Below are 16941 nucleotides of genomic sequence, written 5' to 3'. Positions count from 1 at the left end.
ACAAAAAAGAGATGTTTTTTATGAAGACTATGAGAACAATGGTGATTCAAATTAAAAGGTGATTGTGGTTGACAGCGTATACTAGCTACATTGTTTGTGAGCGTAACCTGATAAGTGTGTACAACCATTGGGTGAAAGAAGACCATTATTATTTATATTGTTGGCGATTATATTTTAACATTTTTTCCTTGGTAAACAGAAATTGACTCCATGGTCGATAGTCGCAAACGTACCATCCGTCACCTATGATGTTAATAATGGGTTTAATAATATTTTTAAATCAAGTAGAAATTACAACATTTCACTACATAATAAATATATAAATTACGATATGAAACCGCGGATGTATAGACAACATTACATTTAGTAAACGAGAACTAGTTTCTGCATCAAATTGTATATTAGTATTCGTTATAGCAAAAATCTTCTGTTTTTCGAGATTGACGCTAAGGCACGTATCGTATCCTCGTAATTCTTTTTAACAACACGAACAGAACACAGAAATGACAGTAATGTGTATAAAGGAAGTTTTTTCTGTCGTTCACAACATATATTATAAATAAGAAATAATTATTATTTACAACACGTACACTGATAATCTGGTCAACATATGTCTTTGAAATAACCTACTACGGCATTGTATATATGTGTTTTCAAAGTTACCCCATATTCTAACGCATATTATCAGTGATGCGTTGTTTTTATATATGCAAATATCTGTGACATGTTCATATCTATAGTGATGCGGTTTTTCTGTATATTATGCTTGAAAACAATATTTCGAATTATCAATCAAACTAGTATAGCATGCCGGATATTTTACAGGGAATATATATTATTTCTAAAAGGTGATGAATAACACTCATTTTACTCGCCGTATGAAAGCCTTTGAAAAACAGGTTGTTATAAAGATCGTTATAGTATAAGACAGTATACATACATTCGATGTCAACACATGCTGCTGGTTGAGAACACGTTCAGCCACAGAGCGTGTATTAGAAAATACAACATGTACGTCTGCTACTTCTGACTATTCATAGAACCACGAATCGGCACTGTATCTCTGACAATTGTTGTCTACCATATGGTTATCTACCAAATAGGATTGGTGTGTTATACTTTCTCGCAACTGAAATCGATGTACACTATTATTTATATCGGGAGAATGTGTAACGTCATTACGCTATGAGACGATGCTATTTTAAAAGCGTTGCTACAGAGAGACGCATCATAACACTAGAAATCACGTAACAACGGACATGCGCAATGAGGGAATCGAGCTCAACAACTATTAACATAATGCTAATATAATAATAAATAACTTAACCCTTTGAATACCATAATTATTCCCGCCAACATGTTGGCGCTAAACTATCAAATTTTTGTGATTTTTTAGTGAATTGTTTTGTTAATGAAAATATAAAAAAAATACGGTTGTTTAATTTTGTGAAATGTGACAACGGTTTTTAAGGTTAACTCTCAATACGAAGCGGTGCAAATATTTGGGTCTAAGTTTACATTAACATATAGGTTCCCTTGACGATTTTATCCTGATTCCGATTACCGAGAAGCTCTATACTTGGGTAGGTCATAGACCTGTCTATGGTTCTATGGGTAGGTGAATGTTATTCTGTTCAAAATGATGATACTACCATACTACCAAATAACACGTAATCAGCCATTATTATTGTACAGGAATGAACTCTAGCACAACTTTGAATGACCGTGTTCAATGTAAATATGCTTTCAATACACACTTGGTAGAACACTCAATTCATTCTGTGTGTACAAAGAAATTGACAACGCCCTTGTTCAAAAATACCGGTCAAACAACACAATACGCAGCCCCTTTAAGTTCTGAAAGTGCACTCCGCACTTTGTCAGTCAGTTCTTGATTCCATATTGGCATCGGCTCGTAATCAGTGTTTTTGACAAATAGTTTTGCAAATCTAGCAGCTCCTGCTTTTAATTATGTCACTTTGTAGTAGTTTGTATTTTTACCCGTTTTTTTCACTACAGCCAAAGCCTGCTTTTAATCATTTTAATTTTATCATCGGCTTGTAGCTGTTTTGACCGGTGATTTGGCAAGTCAGTCATTTTGTAATTTTTATTCTGTTAATGGTTCTTAGTCTGTGTTTTTGACCGAATAATTTTCCAGGTCATGGAAATTTTTCACCTTTCAAACTCGATCAGAACTCCTCGGTTTTCTCGTCCGCCGTCTGTCTTTTTCTAACAGTGCGGTCCACCCTTCGTGTTATTCACAACCATTACATACCTCTCAGGTAAGTTAAGACCCGGCGAGAAGGTCATGAAAGATGTGCCTTGGGATTAGATCATATGAGCTATGAAGCGGAGGAACAATCATTGGAGTACAGAGAACAGTGAGTTATTGGATGTGGTCACGTAATTTCTACAAAATAATGTTAGCATATACATACATACATTGTTTGCTGAAATAAAACTGTGAAATAAACAGTAAATGTTACTTTCAGCAGTGTGAGTGAGTAAAACCTATTTGAATGAATTGAAAACTTATCAAACTCAAATTATTTTGCCACTCGCCAGATAAATATGTCAGAACGCTGTGAAAGTGACTACAATCATTATGACTTTCTCACTAACCTACCACACCTTCTATCTGCATTCACAAGTCAGTCATATAAAGAATATCATTAACATAATACGGAGTGTCTTACTTAATTTTCATTCTAGCTCGTTCGCTGCCTATGATTTCAGATGGCTAAAGTTCCTTCAAAACCTCGAATGCAACCCGAAAGCAACAGCGACTGGAAAAGCAGCAGTGCAGTGAACGACAATTTGTTATGCACAGTACTTTTAGTGACGTCATCCATGTGATACGCCCATGTATTATTATACGTCATACAAGCCAATCAAATTCATGCATTAGGTGGTCAATATATTTGACTTCTCGGAGGTCAAAAACTTAAAGTTATATCGACGTCGAGGTTTGTGAACAACTCTTACATTATCTGCCTAAATTGGTATCTTGAATTACTTTGGATGTGTTAAGTAGCTAACGCTGAAAAGTTGAATTTCGCACAGTATTCCTGGATTTGATGACGTCCTATACCAAAGTATAGTGCTTCTATTTATTTCATCAAGTTCATGTATTGCGCATACATCTGTGTTTCATTAAATTGTTTATTTTACCGGAAATGATTTGTTGTATTTCGATTTATTTAGGTCCTTCGGCCCTTGCATCATCAATATTATGGTCATGACCACCATCCCTTGCACAGACAACACATCGTGGTATTACCCTCATAAACATGTGTTAGTATTTAATTATTCATTTTCATGTAACTGGGTCTCAACCAATCATATCATGTGTAACAACAGTGAGATGTGGTAATTACTTATAGTACACTGTGATAAACTTCTTATTTGGGTAGTGTGAAGACCCCAGTATAATACAATTTCAGTCAACAACCAACCAATGATCAGACATGTAGTTCACGATATAATAACTCTCAATACGAAGCGGTGCAAAAATTCGGGGCTATGTTTACATTAACATATAGGTTCACTCGACGATTTTATCCTGATTCCGATTACCGAGAAGCTCTATACTTGGGTAGGTGAATCTTATTCTTTTCAATATGATGGAGGATGATTTAGGTATTTTTTTTCAATTTATAATATAGATAACAAATATTTAGTGCACTGTTTACCAAGTGACATATTTCTATATAGTCTAACCAAACTAACCGAAATGCCGTATGGTAATAATAATTAATAGTCTGTATTTTACTACCTGGTATCTGAGGCCACAATGAGGACCTACAAGGGAAATACTTAATGGAAGTATAACATGGAAACCTGATGTTTCAGAACTTTGAATACTGAAATAAAAATAATAATTCTTTTATTGCTATTGTCTGATTATTTGAACTAAAATTACACTGTATACAATAAAATGAATTCTAGGTATTTATGGTACGTACCAAATACACATGAATGAATAAAGGCATTGTGAAATACGTCATTCCACGGTAAATATACCATAGGGTGAACACCTCGCGGAAACCGGGTCAAGGTGTGTACAATGAGTTGTCAATTTCAGCCAAGCTATGACAAGACCCAGTAATTGCATAGCGGCACTGACGGGGGAGAGTCCCCGTGGTAATAGACAAAAATGTATTATGTGGTTTCTAACAATCTGTTGCCACCACATTAGCAATGGATTATACTTCACGGAGCATTAATACAGTATACATACCATCTTTGATCTCCGAATTCTTGCGTGCAAAATAATGGGTTTTGAAACCCATCTTGAAAAAAAAACTTGGTACAGGCAAAAAAGTGCAATATGTTCCGCCTGTGGTCCTGTGTTCCTAATATTCCGCGTGCAGGTACACAACTGACTGCACACAAAAGCAAATGCCACTTAAAGTTTACTGTTGCGGTACTTTACTGTCAGTGAGTAAGGGTGTGGTCAGTTAATGAAATATCTAATTCTTTGTAATGAAATAGTGATTAGTTCACAGGGTGACATCATCAGACGTAGGGCACTGCTCTTACAGAACCTCACTGACTGCACACAAAAGAAAATGCCACTTAAAGTTTACTGTTGCGGTACTTTACTGTCAGTGTGTAAGGGTGTGGTCAGTTAATGAAATATCTAATTCTTTGTAATGAAATAGTGAATAGTTCACAAGGTGACGTCATCAGACGTGGGGCATTGATCTTACAGAACCTTAAACTTAATTTGCGTGGCTCTGTAAAAAAACAACAAGCGGCAATCTGAGCAAAGGGTTAGCCAATAGACATAAAGGTTGAACTGTTCTCGCGGGGGGGGGGGGGGTGTCACTCTATATTAAAACCTTACACCATGCGCGTTCCTGCTACAAAATAATAGACCCCTAGTGCTAGCAGCACATTGACAAACCAAACCCCCTATTGCGGACGCACTGTAAATTTAGTACCCCCTAGAGCAGACATATTGAAGAATACAAAAAAACTCTATTGCAGACATATATTGAGAACATCCTACTCCTATTGCGAGCATTCGCTGCCGTTTCAATCGCTCAAGTGGGGTGTGATCAACTCAAGCAATTCAAGCTATAACCTAGGTCGGTGTATGTGAGTGGTTGTTGCACATGGGGTAGTAACGGAATATATATAGAGTGACCCCCCCCCCCGGGTGTTCTCGATTCCCATACAGCCGCCTCTCCGAGATTGTGAGCAAGGTAAAGCTGTGGGCGGGCGGTAAACTAGCTATGGCAGTTGTGTATTTTTTACTTGCTCTGCATACATTGGAAAATGTAGCTCTGTGTTAGATACTGCACTCAAACCAAGGCATTGAAGCGCTCACGTCAGTGCTGTATGAGTATGTGTGTTTTCATAAGTTTTACCTTTATCCCATGGCCATGGAGGTATAAACATAAACATAACCTCCATGCTATATCCAAGAAATCTGGATAATACGTATATGAGTGGGACACGATTTTCTAAGAACTGATTAACGGCAAGAAAAAAAACAAAAAATCAACATATTCAAACTAAAATATAAATAAACATTATATAAAGGGACATAAAAAAAATTGAGCCTCATACCGTCCACAAAAACAGATAAAAGTCGTTTTTCACACTACCTAACTTGCGGGCGGTGGATATCAACATGTATTTAGTTTTATTGGCATTAATACTATCCGTGACACCTGGCGGCAATTCATTTTTCCTTGTGTGTATCAAATAAACAAGATGGAATTATGGCAAAATGTCATGTTTCGTCTTTGAAATTTACACTTAGACTATGAAAAATATCCATATTTAATGCTTCAAGTAATAAAGCCACAGTGGTTTTATTCCATTTTAAATTACCCCTACATCTGCCCTACATACTGTGGGCATTCATTATTTTATTCTCATTATCACAGTTTCAACATACGAGCTTTAATGTATTAAATTGGACTGAGGGCGTACTACGACAAATTGGAATATTTGAGTCAAATTTCATTGGTTTATCTGGGTCTTGATCTGTTTTCAAGATAAACAAAAAACCAACCTGCGAGATACAAGGTAATATTGTCACATCCGGCCTTTTGACGTGGAAACATTCTCGGCAGGGGAACCGGACAGAGACCCAAGCCAGCTGAAAACTGAAAAAAGTCTAATTGGTTGAACGATTGATTTGGAGTCATCTACATTGGGTGAAAAGTTTGTAGAATGTCATTTAAGCCACACCTCTACTATTACGGCGTTTTCTATTGGCTGGAAGTTGAAATATGTCGACATGACTTGCACTGACACAGGACGAAACAGTGCATAGAACAGTACGAAGCTCGCCCGTAATAGTCACGTGCTTGGGGTTGGTGCGTGCAGTATGTCGGTCTATATCAAGGTGTGGGAAGAAATACTGGAATTAGAACTATTCAACGTTTTAATGAATTACCGATTTCAAGAACGAAGCATGTATCTGGTGTAGGTGTCGAACAACGAAACTGTACGACACAGATCGCGAGTAATATGGCAAGATGACACCGGGTGTTTTGACATCCCCGAGCACCTCAGGGATAGTGTGTTTGCAGTCCGTGGATTACCCGTCAATAAAGAAAATATGAGTCACTTCATAAGCGACAAGTTTCTCATTTTGATCTACATGTAACTTGTTTCCGAAGTATGCTGCAGAGTATGGGGACGGGTTTGTATGACGTACAGTGTTATTTCTTCGCATTTCGTAATAATCGGGATGCGAACGTTTCAAACTATCTCGGAGACGAACAAGTCCGACCACCAAACCATTGAAATTTATATATCCCATCATAGTTTTAACTCCATACGATGGACCGACTTCCTGGATCGCTTGCGTGACTGATGCGTCTAATTTCTGGTCTCTCATTCGCCCGATATTATATCGTTTACAGTATCTTCTTACACTACGCTCTGAAATGCCACGAACACCAGGATGCATACTTTGTATATGACAGCTTATGAATTTGTAATTCCTCCCTGCACTAACCATTGATTGAATATAGTTGTTATCCAACTTCAGGGCGGAATCTAACGCCATGATTAGGAAATGCCGCGGCAAGTTAGTACGTCACAACATTACGAAACATAGTTGAACTCTGGTGACCTTGCCCTTTGTTATATAATATAATTCCCTTTATCATAGTTTGTTTCAATATAAATATGCATTGTCATAATTAATTTTGAATACAAACAAGTTTTGGGGTTGAACCAACAGTGGGGAATCAGTCTACCGAATGTCCTTAAAAGATGTAAATATCTTACAAAAACATTGGTGCCTTATTTGTTTAATTATTTTAAGGGACATAATTTCCAGCTTTCTTCAAAGTAATTCAGATATTTTAGTATAACAACAAATGTCTCATTGAAAAAAAGTGCTGCATTAAGATGTGAATAGATTCATATAACATGCAAGATAACAGAAAATTTTAGCTGGCTTTAGTCCAAGTATTTTGTACAGATGTCTGTCAAAAATTAATGATTCACTGAGACAAATATGAACTGCCTCATTCAAGTTGTGTGACTACTGTATTATATGAAAAGTAAAAAAAAAACACCCTTTATGAATAGCTATCATGTTGCAAGCTCTGCTTTGTATGCAAATCAACTTAAATAGTTAGTTGGTGTCCAGTGGAGGGAGAAGTAAACAGTACTGTTGCCTCCTGAGAATCTACATCTTCAAACACTGCAATCTTTGAGGTGCGTTTTTAAACTAGTATTATGAAAACTCTATCATTCTGTTCTAATAGCTGAAACATATTCCTGTGAGTTTTCATTTGTTGAATTAACTGTTTGTCAAATACAGAATACATATATTTTAGAACAATTTTCTTTTTAAAATGTGGATGAAATGTGTTGCTTTTAATGTATTTTTTATGTATTGTTTTTGATTTGATAACTTTGAACTAAACAGATTTTCTATTAGCTGCAGATCTTGATCAAAGTTAGGCACCCAGTTCATAGGAGTGCTTATATTGATTTTCTGACATCTTGTTTTCTGTAAAGATTTTATTGGTAGGTTTGCAAATGTGTATCAGACTGTGCAATCTCTCCATGAGTTGGTTTTGAAACCCAGTATGGGATTCTGAGATACATTACCAAGGATATTATTACAAGATAAATCATTTGCTTCATTGAACACATACAACAATGCATATTTCCACTGAGATCAGTGACCTTTGATGTGTATCACCAGTGATCAGTCAAGTAGAAACAGTCAAAATATTTTATCAGATTTTCTCAATTTTTGCATGATATTTTCATACAGGACATCTGTTGTTCAAACTCAGGGAAGACTTTATACTGATGAATAAGGTGACCAAGTTTGATAAAGTTTGGAATAGAATTAGTAAAGTTATTATGCACACAATAACAATTATTAACGACGACGACAACAACAACGACGACAACGCCGGACAAATTTTTTCCCTTAATATACCTTTCCCTTCCATCTTTGATGGTACGGGCAAGGTAATAAAACGGTCTCGCCGTTACAAATTTAGTCGGCATAGGGATTGAACAATCTTTTGAAGGTCGTATCAAGATCAAACTGAAAAGAAAAATTATGTAAACACAGTACCGCTGTATTCACGAGAATTACTCCGCATTACGTCCACGAAATAAATTTGGAGGTGAAGCATTTACTAGCAATAAACTGACAAGGTGACACGCCCTCTACCCCAATACCCATTTTGAAATGTTGTTGGTTGATCCCTAGCCCCACAATGTTTTGACTGCCACCGGATATGTCGGTGCCTTTGCGTATACGTCGGGTCCCACCAATACACATTGAATATTGAAATTTTGATTTCAATATATCAATTTTCAGTTTAGATTTGTGCGCTATACACTCGACAATGTTGAATTCATCACATATTGTGATATGTTCATGGGGATGTTCGTAAATAAATAATAAAGGGTCGTATTATGTACCGCAGCTAATGTACTTTTCTATAACGTATTTTGTATTTCAATTCCACAAATGCGCATTTGAAAATATGGGTAAAATTCAATTTCCGTTGTCGTTTTCAATACTGAGAAATATTGTTTTGGCATAATCATATTTACTTTATGTGCCATGTATTTTATATAATGAATGGCCCGCCAGGTGTCGCGGATTAATACGCATAGATTTAGCATTAACCCAGTCAACAATCGGCTTAACGTCAATATTTATAGCTACATTTAGATTATCATCACCACCAACAGCTTGCAAATGTAGCTGAGATGGACCAGCTGACAGAGCCCATGGAAGGTACTAACGGAAGGAGCCACGACGCCTATTAAGTAGCCACTTAAGCCTCTTAACTGGCTTATTTCTTTTTGTTTCAACCCAAATTAATCCTGATAAGGACATTGTCTAGCTCATCTTTGATGTCGATGATAGTTTGCGATTGTTTACACAAGTAACGAGTTAGAGGAGTATGATATAGCCTCGCCGATTTTTAATGTTACCATAAAATATATGCGCATTTTGAAACTACGGTCATCACACATGCGCACTGGGTTTGTTTAGGTGTGAAAGGTCAATTTACGTATTTCACAACCGGAGATTCAACAGATGAACGTTTGACTTCACAAATTTCACATGTTTTAATTATTAGCAACTGTAACTTTAACAAGATTCCGAGTGCATACAACAACAATTCCTAAGGACTCCTAAAAAATATTATCACAGAGAAAGTGTCTAGGCATGCTCTTCTTTCGATACTATCTTTCCTGTTGGTGCTCGCAGATGTCCGGCGGTCAACAATTTCGACAGTTTCGGGCGCCAAACCCACGCACTGACAATGGTGGTACCAATAATAATGCAATCGTCACAAGCAATCATTGATTAAGTCTCATTACCATTACAAATACAAAATTCACGATATTTCATCAGTTCTTTTTCAATCAATGTTATATCTGACAATTTTCCATTAAAGTTCGTCAAGATCTCCGGAAACAACAGCATTCAAACTAGACACCATTTTCAATATTGTACATGCGAGATTCGACTATCGCTTCCGAATATGCTCCGAATATTACCGAATGCTCGAGATTAGCGTAACCTATTGTACGAAAGTGCTAAAAGCTAACAAGAACAATGTTTGTGAACAAACACTGACAAACGAGCATGGGGTAAAGCTAAAACAATAGCGTCTTGGTTCCCCGGCTTGGTTCCTTCCGTTAGTACCTTCCATGTAGAGCCCTATCATTAATAAGATAATAAACAAAAGTAATCCCTAAATAGATCCTTGTGGTACTCCCTCGGTTAAACTTGTTTTTTTCTGTAATACGTCCTATGAAATATACAAATTGTCAGGTACAACTTAAACCAGTTATCAACATCATCAGACGCATTACAAATTAATAATTTTGTCAACAACGGACTGTAGTTAACAAATCAAGCATTGGGGTAGATATTATAAAAAAAATGATTGGTCTGATAAAAATGTGTTTCCCCTAAAGCCTGAATGATCGTCTAAAGTGTGGGTTAGAATGGAGCAAATAATCGGATAAAAATGGACGAGTCTTTCCAGTATTTTTGATAGCCCCGATAGATATTGGACGGTTACTCGTTACATCGCCATGACTACCACTTTCATGCATTTTAAAACAGAAAGCGAAGTACACATATTGACTTGTATGTGTGTAGTCAACATTTACAATTATACCAGCATTTTAATGTCGCATATGTCATTTGTTTTGGGTTTGGCGACAGCTTATAATATTCGATTCATCACGCCGTTTATTTACGCCACACAATGTGTTTCATCACACAGTATGTAATTTATGCCGAGTTCGAGCTTTCGAGTTACGGGTAGTTCAATGTATTTCATCCTCATTGTCTGAAGTACGAATTAATGGATAGGTGGATTTGTTTAGTTTAGCAAAACAACTATGAGTGTGTATTGTGCTGAACAAAATTCGGTGACCAAAGCTTTACAGAACAAAATTTTGCAAGTCAACAGAATTTTGTTCTGTTCATCTATTCCTTGTTGCAAAATGTGTTCTTGAAAGAAGATGCAGGACGTGTGCAATTACTTTTACTATCTGATTAACATAAAACAAGGTGTATAAATTTTAATATTTTTCAGCATTTATATATATATATATATATGTTTGATAATGCATCTTAATAATGCCTTAGAATACGATTCATTGTGATATTAAAATGTTTGGATGTAAACATACGAGTTTTTGGTGAAATGCTGATATGATATTTTTTTAATTGCCAGTATTACCCGTTTGTATACGTAAATCCAAGATTAGTATTTTTTTTTTATTTTTTAGAAAAAATAAAAAAATAATAATAAAAAACCATATGCATGAAATGTCGAAATGACCGTGACAAGAGCAAATATATATGCTACTACGGCATTTTGTGTTTCAAAAAACAATACTGAAATTAATTATAAATAATTGATTCTATATTCATCCTCAGTGTAATTAAAATTAGAGAATCACTATGGTTGAGCATTGGAAACTGTGTAGTAGATTTTGAAAAAAAATATTTACACTAAAAAAGCCCCCCCCCCCCCCATGTGGTAAGGATCAGCCTTTTAATAGAGTCAACCAGTATTAAGTTAATGCACGATATTTACAGTTTATTTAAAATATGTAGCAGTTAGTTAATATTTAAACAATGGGAAGGCAGCATCGATACATCTACATTAGTTATGAGAGTATTGGCAGTATGTTTAAAGGGCGGTAGTTGTCGCGCCACGCATGCGCGAAATATATGGGTCTCACATAAACAAAGATGGCGACTTCGACTGTTGCGCAGATCAACGAGTACAGACTGAGATGTTACGAAACTTTAATTAGGTACTTTTAGGTGGTTGAAAGGTATCGAAGGAGTCATCGTTGGTAATTAGTGCAAGTCACGCCCAGGTAAAACCTCATATTTGTGATTTCCTTTAAAAGAGCGCATTGGATTATGGGAAAATCAATGTTTATCAACACAAATGTCGCACATGCGCAGCGCGACGACTGCCGCGCTTTAACTTGCATTCAAATAATATAATTAACTTCTATACTGACACCCTAACTACCCCAACATACGTTACGTTACATTACATTACATTACATCACATTACATTACAAACGTAAGATTTACATTTTAACATAGTACAACACGCACACGTTTTTAATGTAAAAAACATGATTGTTTGAACTATGAAATCTATAGAATTTCATATAATTGATAAGCAAGTTGATATTATTATATGTATGTAATCTACGTAGTTACGTTACATACTTATATGCATCAGTGTGTACGAACGTTCGCATTATCCACACAGAATCCCCCCCCCCCACATCCGCGGTATGTGCGTATAAATAGGGTAAGCCACCTCCAACGAACAACTGGCGGTACTTTATTTGTTTGTAACTGTAGTGGCTGTGAGTAAGTGTGACTGTGTGAATTCTTTAATTAAGCTGTAATCTGGTAAAATTATGTAGGCTAAACAAATGATTTTAATAATTCTGCACTGATCGCCTCCTGGCGGCCACCACTCAATGTGTGATGCCCTTATAAGTAAAGCCAGAACTCGGTTGTCTCTAAAACCCAAATAAAAAAAAATAATATTAAACTCAATTTAAAGAAATACATTTCTTGGCATTCATGTTCGTGGGCACTAGGAGTGATTTTTTTTTTTGCTTTTTCTTACCCAGACAGTCTTTGCTAGATAGTGTTAACATTTCGGAGTATTGTCAATGCTGGAACATACTCAAAAAATCGATTTTAAAATATAGAGAACCGAGGCACGCGCATGTGATTAAAAGTTCCGAAATTTTGTTTACATTGCTCTTTGATTGACATGTCACTGTTGATGTTATATGTAAATGAGTTGCTGGCCTCATCAGTTACGGTGCGGCGATGTGTTACTTCCTGTCCGCGACCCTGTTTAACTTACCTCAAGCGTTATCAACTAGTCTCGCAAACTACAAAAAAAACATAAACAAAAAAACAGACAAGACAAAGACGCTTCCAGCATGCAAGCGGAATACGAAAAACATACAGTTGTAAATGATAAGTAAACTTGTTCACGCTTATCTCGCAACATGTCGACAACTTCTCGCCCGGCATCTTTCAGTGGTGTACTGTTAACTATTTTTTTTCAGCATTTTTTTCTCCGAACGGCCCGAAGGCATTATAAAACTGACTAATTGTACATTTTTTGTTTCGCTGAACAATCACCGCGCTGATAGCATTGCGATGCAATGAATAAACACCATTGCTGTGCTGTCATCGATAACTAACTTTTCAGTGGCAAAATACACAAACGTAAAATGCTTGGTTAATTACAAAAAAAAGTACCCCGGAAATTACAGAAACATCGGCAACGAGATGCTGTTTTTAAACACCGCGGAGAAATCACGCACTCTGCGATGCCATCTTGTCAGCTAGCATGCATATGTAGCGATGTCGCAAAGTACGTTGTACGGCCGTGCTCGGCGACCTCTGGTACTAAGGCACTCTATGAATGAGGTATTTCCAGAGGTCAGGGTTCGTTTTAATTTGTACCGACCAGTCTCGTATGCTCGTAGTTGAATGAAACCTGTTTCGATTTACAATAGTTGTCTTCCATTTCGACTTTTTCTCACCGGCGTTTGAGGGATTGAGTACAAAAACTGCGAATAGCCGTTGTGTAGCAAAATATTACGGCCCATTTCAACCTGGCCGTCACACGGTTCATTTCACCGGAGATCGTGAAAAACTGCGTCATACAGAGTATATTTTCAAAAGTTTGAGGAAAGGTAAATTCAGACTCAACCCACCCAATGGGGATCGCTATGTTTATATAACTGTAAGAATATCTCATCGGCTTTACGTAATCCATTGTGCCCCTCCCTAAGTGGAAATGATAACACGACGCCATGACAGTTTTCACGCAAGGTTTTGACACCGCGAACGATTTTACGTCCGTTTCCCTGGTATTGTAAATATTTTTATTTAATTTTTTTATCTGGCGATTGAACATCAGCAAGCGTCGGTGTATGATGGATTTTGGCATGTCGTCGTGATGCAATAGCCATTTTTGTGGACGATTAACGTCGCTTTCATAAAACAGGCATTATCTTCGTTCGTGTTTTCTGATTGGTTAGAGAGATTGAAAATTAATTAGCTCCCACAGTTTTTGTCAGTTTGTCTTGACATTTTCACACTATTTTGACAACGTCTCTACGAACAAAAGGACGTCTGGGCTTATTTTTAAAGCTTTGCATTCTCGGACAATGACATTCGAAGTGTGAAATACTGACCGGGATTGACTATACGGCACACATCCTGCTTGACAACTTTGTAGTATGAAAACAAAATATATTACACATACGCCTGGACGTTCTTTTGTTAATAAACAACTGATAAACGTTGTGTGAAAATTTCACTCATAATAAACAAAAATTGTGCGAGCTATTTAGATTTCAACTTATATGCTAAACTGAAAAACACAAGTAGAGATAAATGGCTAATTTGCATAACCATTCACTCAGTAAGAAGTTTGCTAATGCTCATAATTAAAATGGCTGTAACAGTTCCAAATTTAAAGCTATTATCTTTTTGTAAAAAGTTAAATATAGTGCATAATATGGAGATCCTGTCATTACTTTTTTTCACCATGTTTCTTTTTGATTATTTATGTACAGCCTTGCTAAAACATGCAAAGCATTCAAAAGAGAGAATGTTTGTACCCGTTTTCTATACATGTATTTTAAAATCGTCTTTTGAGTATGTTCCACTATTCATAATGCTGCGAAATGTTAACAGTCTATAGCCAAGACTGTTTGGGTAATAAAAAGCAAAAAAAAGAAAATTCACTCCTAAGTGCCCACAAACATGCATCTATACCTTAAGTTAAAGTTGCATTTCATTGAATTTAAGGTATAACTAGATGCAGTTAAGTTAAACGGTAGTTAAATTTCCTTCCATTATAGCAATGCATTTGAATTGAGTTTAAATAAATTGAAATACAATTACATTACGATATAAGATTGCAATTTAATTGCGTTGTTTTATTAAAAACTGCATTCCTTGATGGGATTTAAAATTACAGATCGTAAATTGCAAAGCGCAGTTTGATGGTGGCCCGGTGGCCCAATAGTTGAGCGACCCTGCCAAACGAAACCATGGAATCAAGGTCAGGCAAACCCGGCAGTTGTTGATAAAATCGTGGAGTTCCGTGATACAATCTAATAGCATCTGTGTGACCAATGTATGTGCTTCATCAACAGAGTGTGCTGAATAAAAATCAAAACAACGTGGATTCCCTATAGTGATTTTGACTGATACTAAATGTCAATCAAATAGTGCGAAACTCGTTGAAACACTGAATGTAGAACTAAGCCGAAATTAATAAACAAATGAATTAATTACTTTATTAATTGATTAATCAATTAATAAAGTAAATGAATATCTTTAATAAACAACAGTTTGCAAATATTTTGTGACCACTCATTAGTCTGATATGCCGCTGTCTTTGAACTTTGAGAGTCAAGTTAAGGCACAGATACAACTATGAAGCGAAAGAAAGAGAGAGTTTCTGAACCGAATTTATACAGCATTTTACGTGATCAGGCAATTAATTTTCTGCATTTTGTTGTTAACCAAGACATGGCGAAATTTCGAGTCATACATATTGTGTGCTTAATAGTAGAGACAGAGGGCATATTTATTAAAATATGCAACATATGCAACCTTACCGAGTAGAGTTGAGGCGTCAGAAAAAAGTGGTTGGAATACTGCGGTCGCCATTTTATCCACACTGTAAGGAAACGTCAGGTTGTTTGAAAAAACGTATTCATGTGTGCTTGCTACATATTCCCCAGTACAATTGCGTCGAATAAATTACAATGTAGTAGATTTACATTTCATTATAAAACGTATGTTCACTATTTTCACTAATCTATATATAGAATATACTCCTTTTCATTACTACTGAATATAAGCTCACGTTTTGTGTTTGTTCGTATGTGTGTGCGTTTGTAAAGCCGGTGGTTCCTTTTTCATTTTGTGCTTTCAAGCGAAAGTTTTGTTTGTGAACCACGCCGCACCTTCGCATCGCTAGTTAGCAAACATTAAATATGAGTTCGGCTTACCCCACCCAAAAAGTTCAAAAGAGGTTTCTTGTTATAACTAGTCAGCAGTTGTTGAAAATACGACGGAAGATTTAGAATGAAGAGGTTTTACTCGATATGTAAGGGTTGGTAACATTAAAAAAATGTATTGTGGACAAATACCTGAATTCAGTTTTCAAAGAAACAGTAAGTAGTGTACAGTAGTATGAAACTGTTTGTATGAAGGAAGTTTCCGTCCAAGGTTGGGGCAAGATGTGTTCAAATATCAAATGCCATCCAGAGAGTTCAAGCGAAGGTTCAACCTTCCCGACACCATTAAAGATATCAAATTGGGATCAATTGGGAGAGGTTGCCGTAGTCCTGTGATCATATATAATTGAAATGCAATTAAATCGCATTTCTATATAGGATTGCAATTTAATTTCATTTCTATATACTGCGATTGAATTTAATATTCACAAATATAATTTAACAAAGCGCGATTTAGTGATGGCCCATACGAACGTCTAGGATAGGTAACAAAACTACTTTACTTGTGGTTCATTGAACATCACCCAAACTGTTAAATAAGTAAATTCGTTGAAATACCCATCGTCTAATCTAAATTCAATAGTTTTCAATAAGTACAATTAACATTAACACAATTCATGGGACAATGTACATTTATTCACATAAATGCATTGGTGCTGCTTTGTTTGTTGTGTCTGCACAACACAACAATATTTTGCACGATAATCCCTATAAAGCGTGCGTGTGTACAGTGGTAAACAAATGCATGTGCTACACAGTGGGGAGTGATCAGTCTCAGAGCATTCACAAACAAATAATGTGCAAACAAATGATATGTGAACCTCAAAGACGAAAATGCATTTGAAAAGTGGGGCTTGC

General features: G+C 36.2%; 1 protein-coding gene across 1 annotated transcript; it reads right to left on the bottom strand.

Moving 5' to 3' along the window:
- Window positions 1-6559: 6559 nt before the first annotated feature.
- Window positions 6560-7033, bottom strand: LOC144356695 (uncharacterized). The gene has a single exon (XM_078011362.2). The coding sequence runs from the start codon at window positions 7031-7033 to the stop codon at window positions 6560-6562; it is 474 nt and encodes a 157-aa protein (XP_077867488.2).
- Between the last annotated feature and the right edge of the window lie 9908 nt (window positions 7034-16941).

The sequence above is a fragment of the Saccoglossus kowalevskii genome, chromosome 22 (assembly GCF_978046115.1).
Source record: "Saccoglossus kowalevskii chromosome 22, keSacKowa6.1, whole genome shotgun sequence".
Taxonomy (NCBI): Eukaryota; Metazoa; Hemichordata; class Enteropneusta; family Harrimaniidae; genus Saccoglossus; species Saccoglossus kowalevskii.
This window is presented reverse-complemented; position numbering and strand designations above follow the sequence as displayed.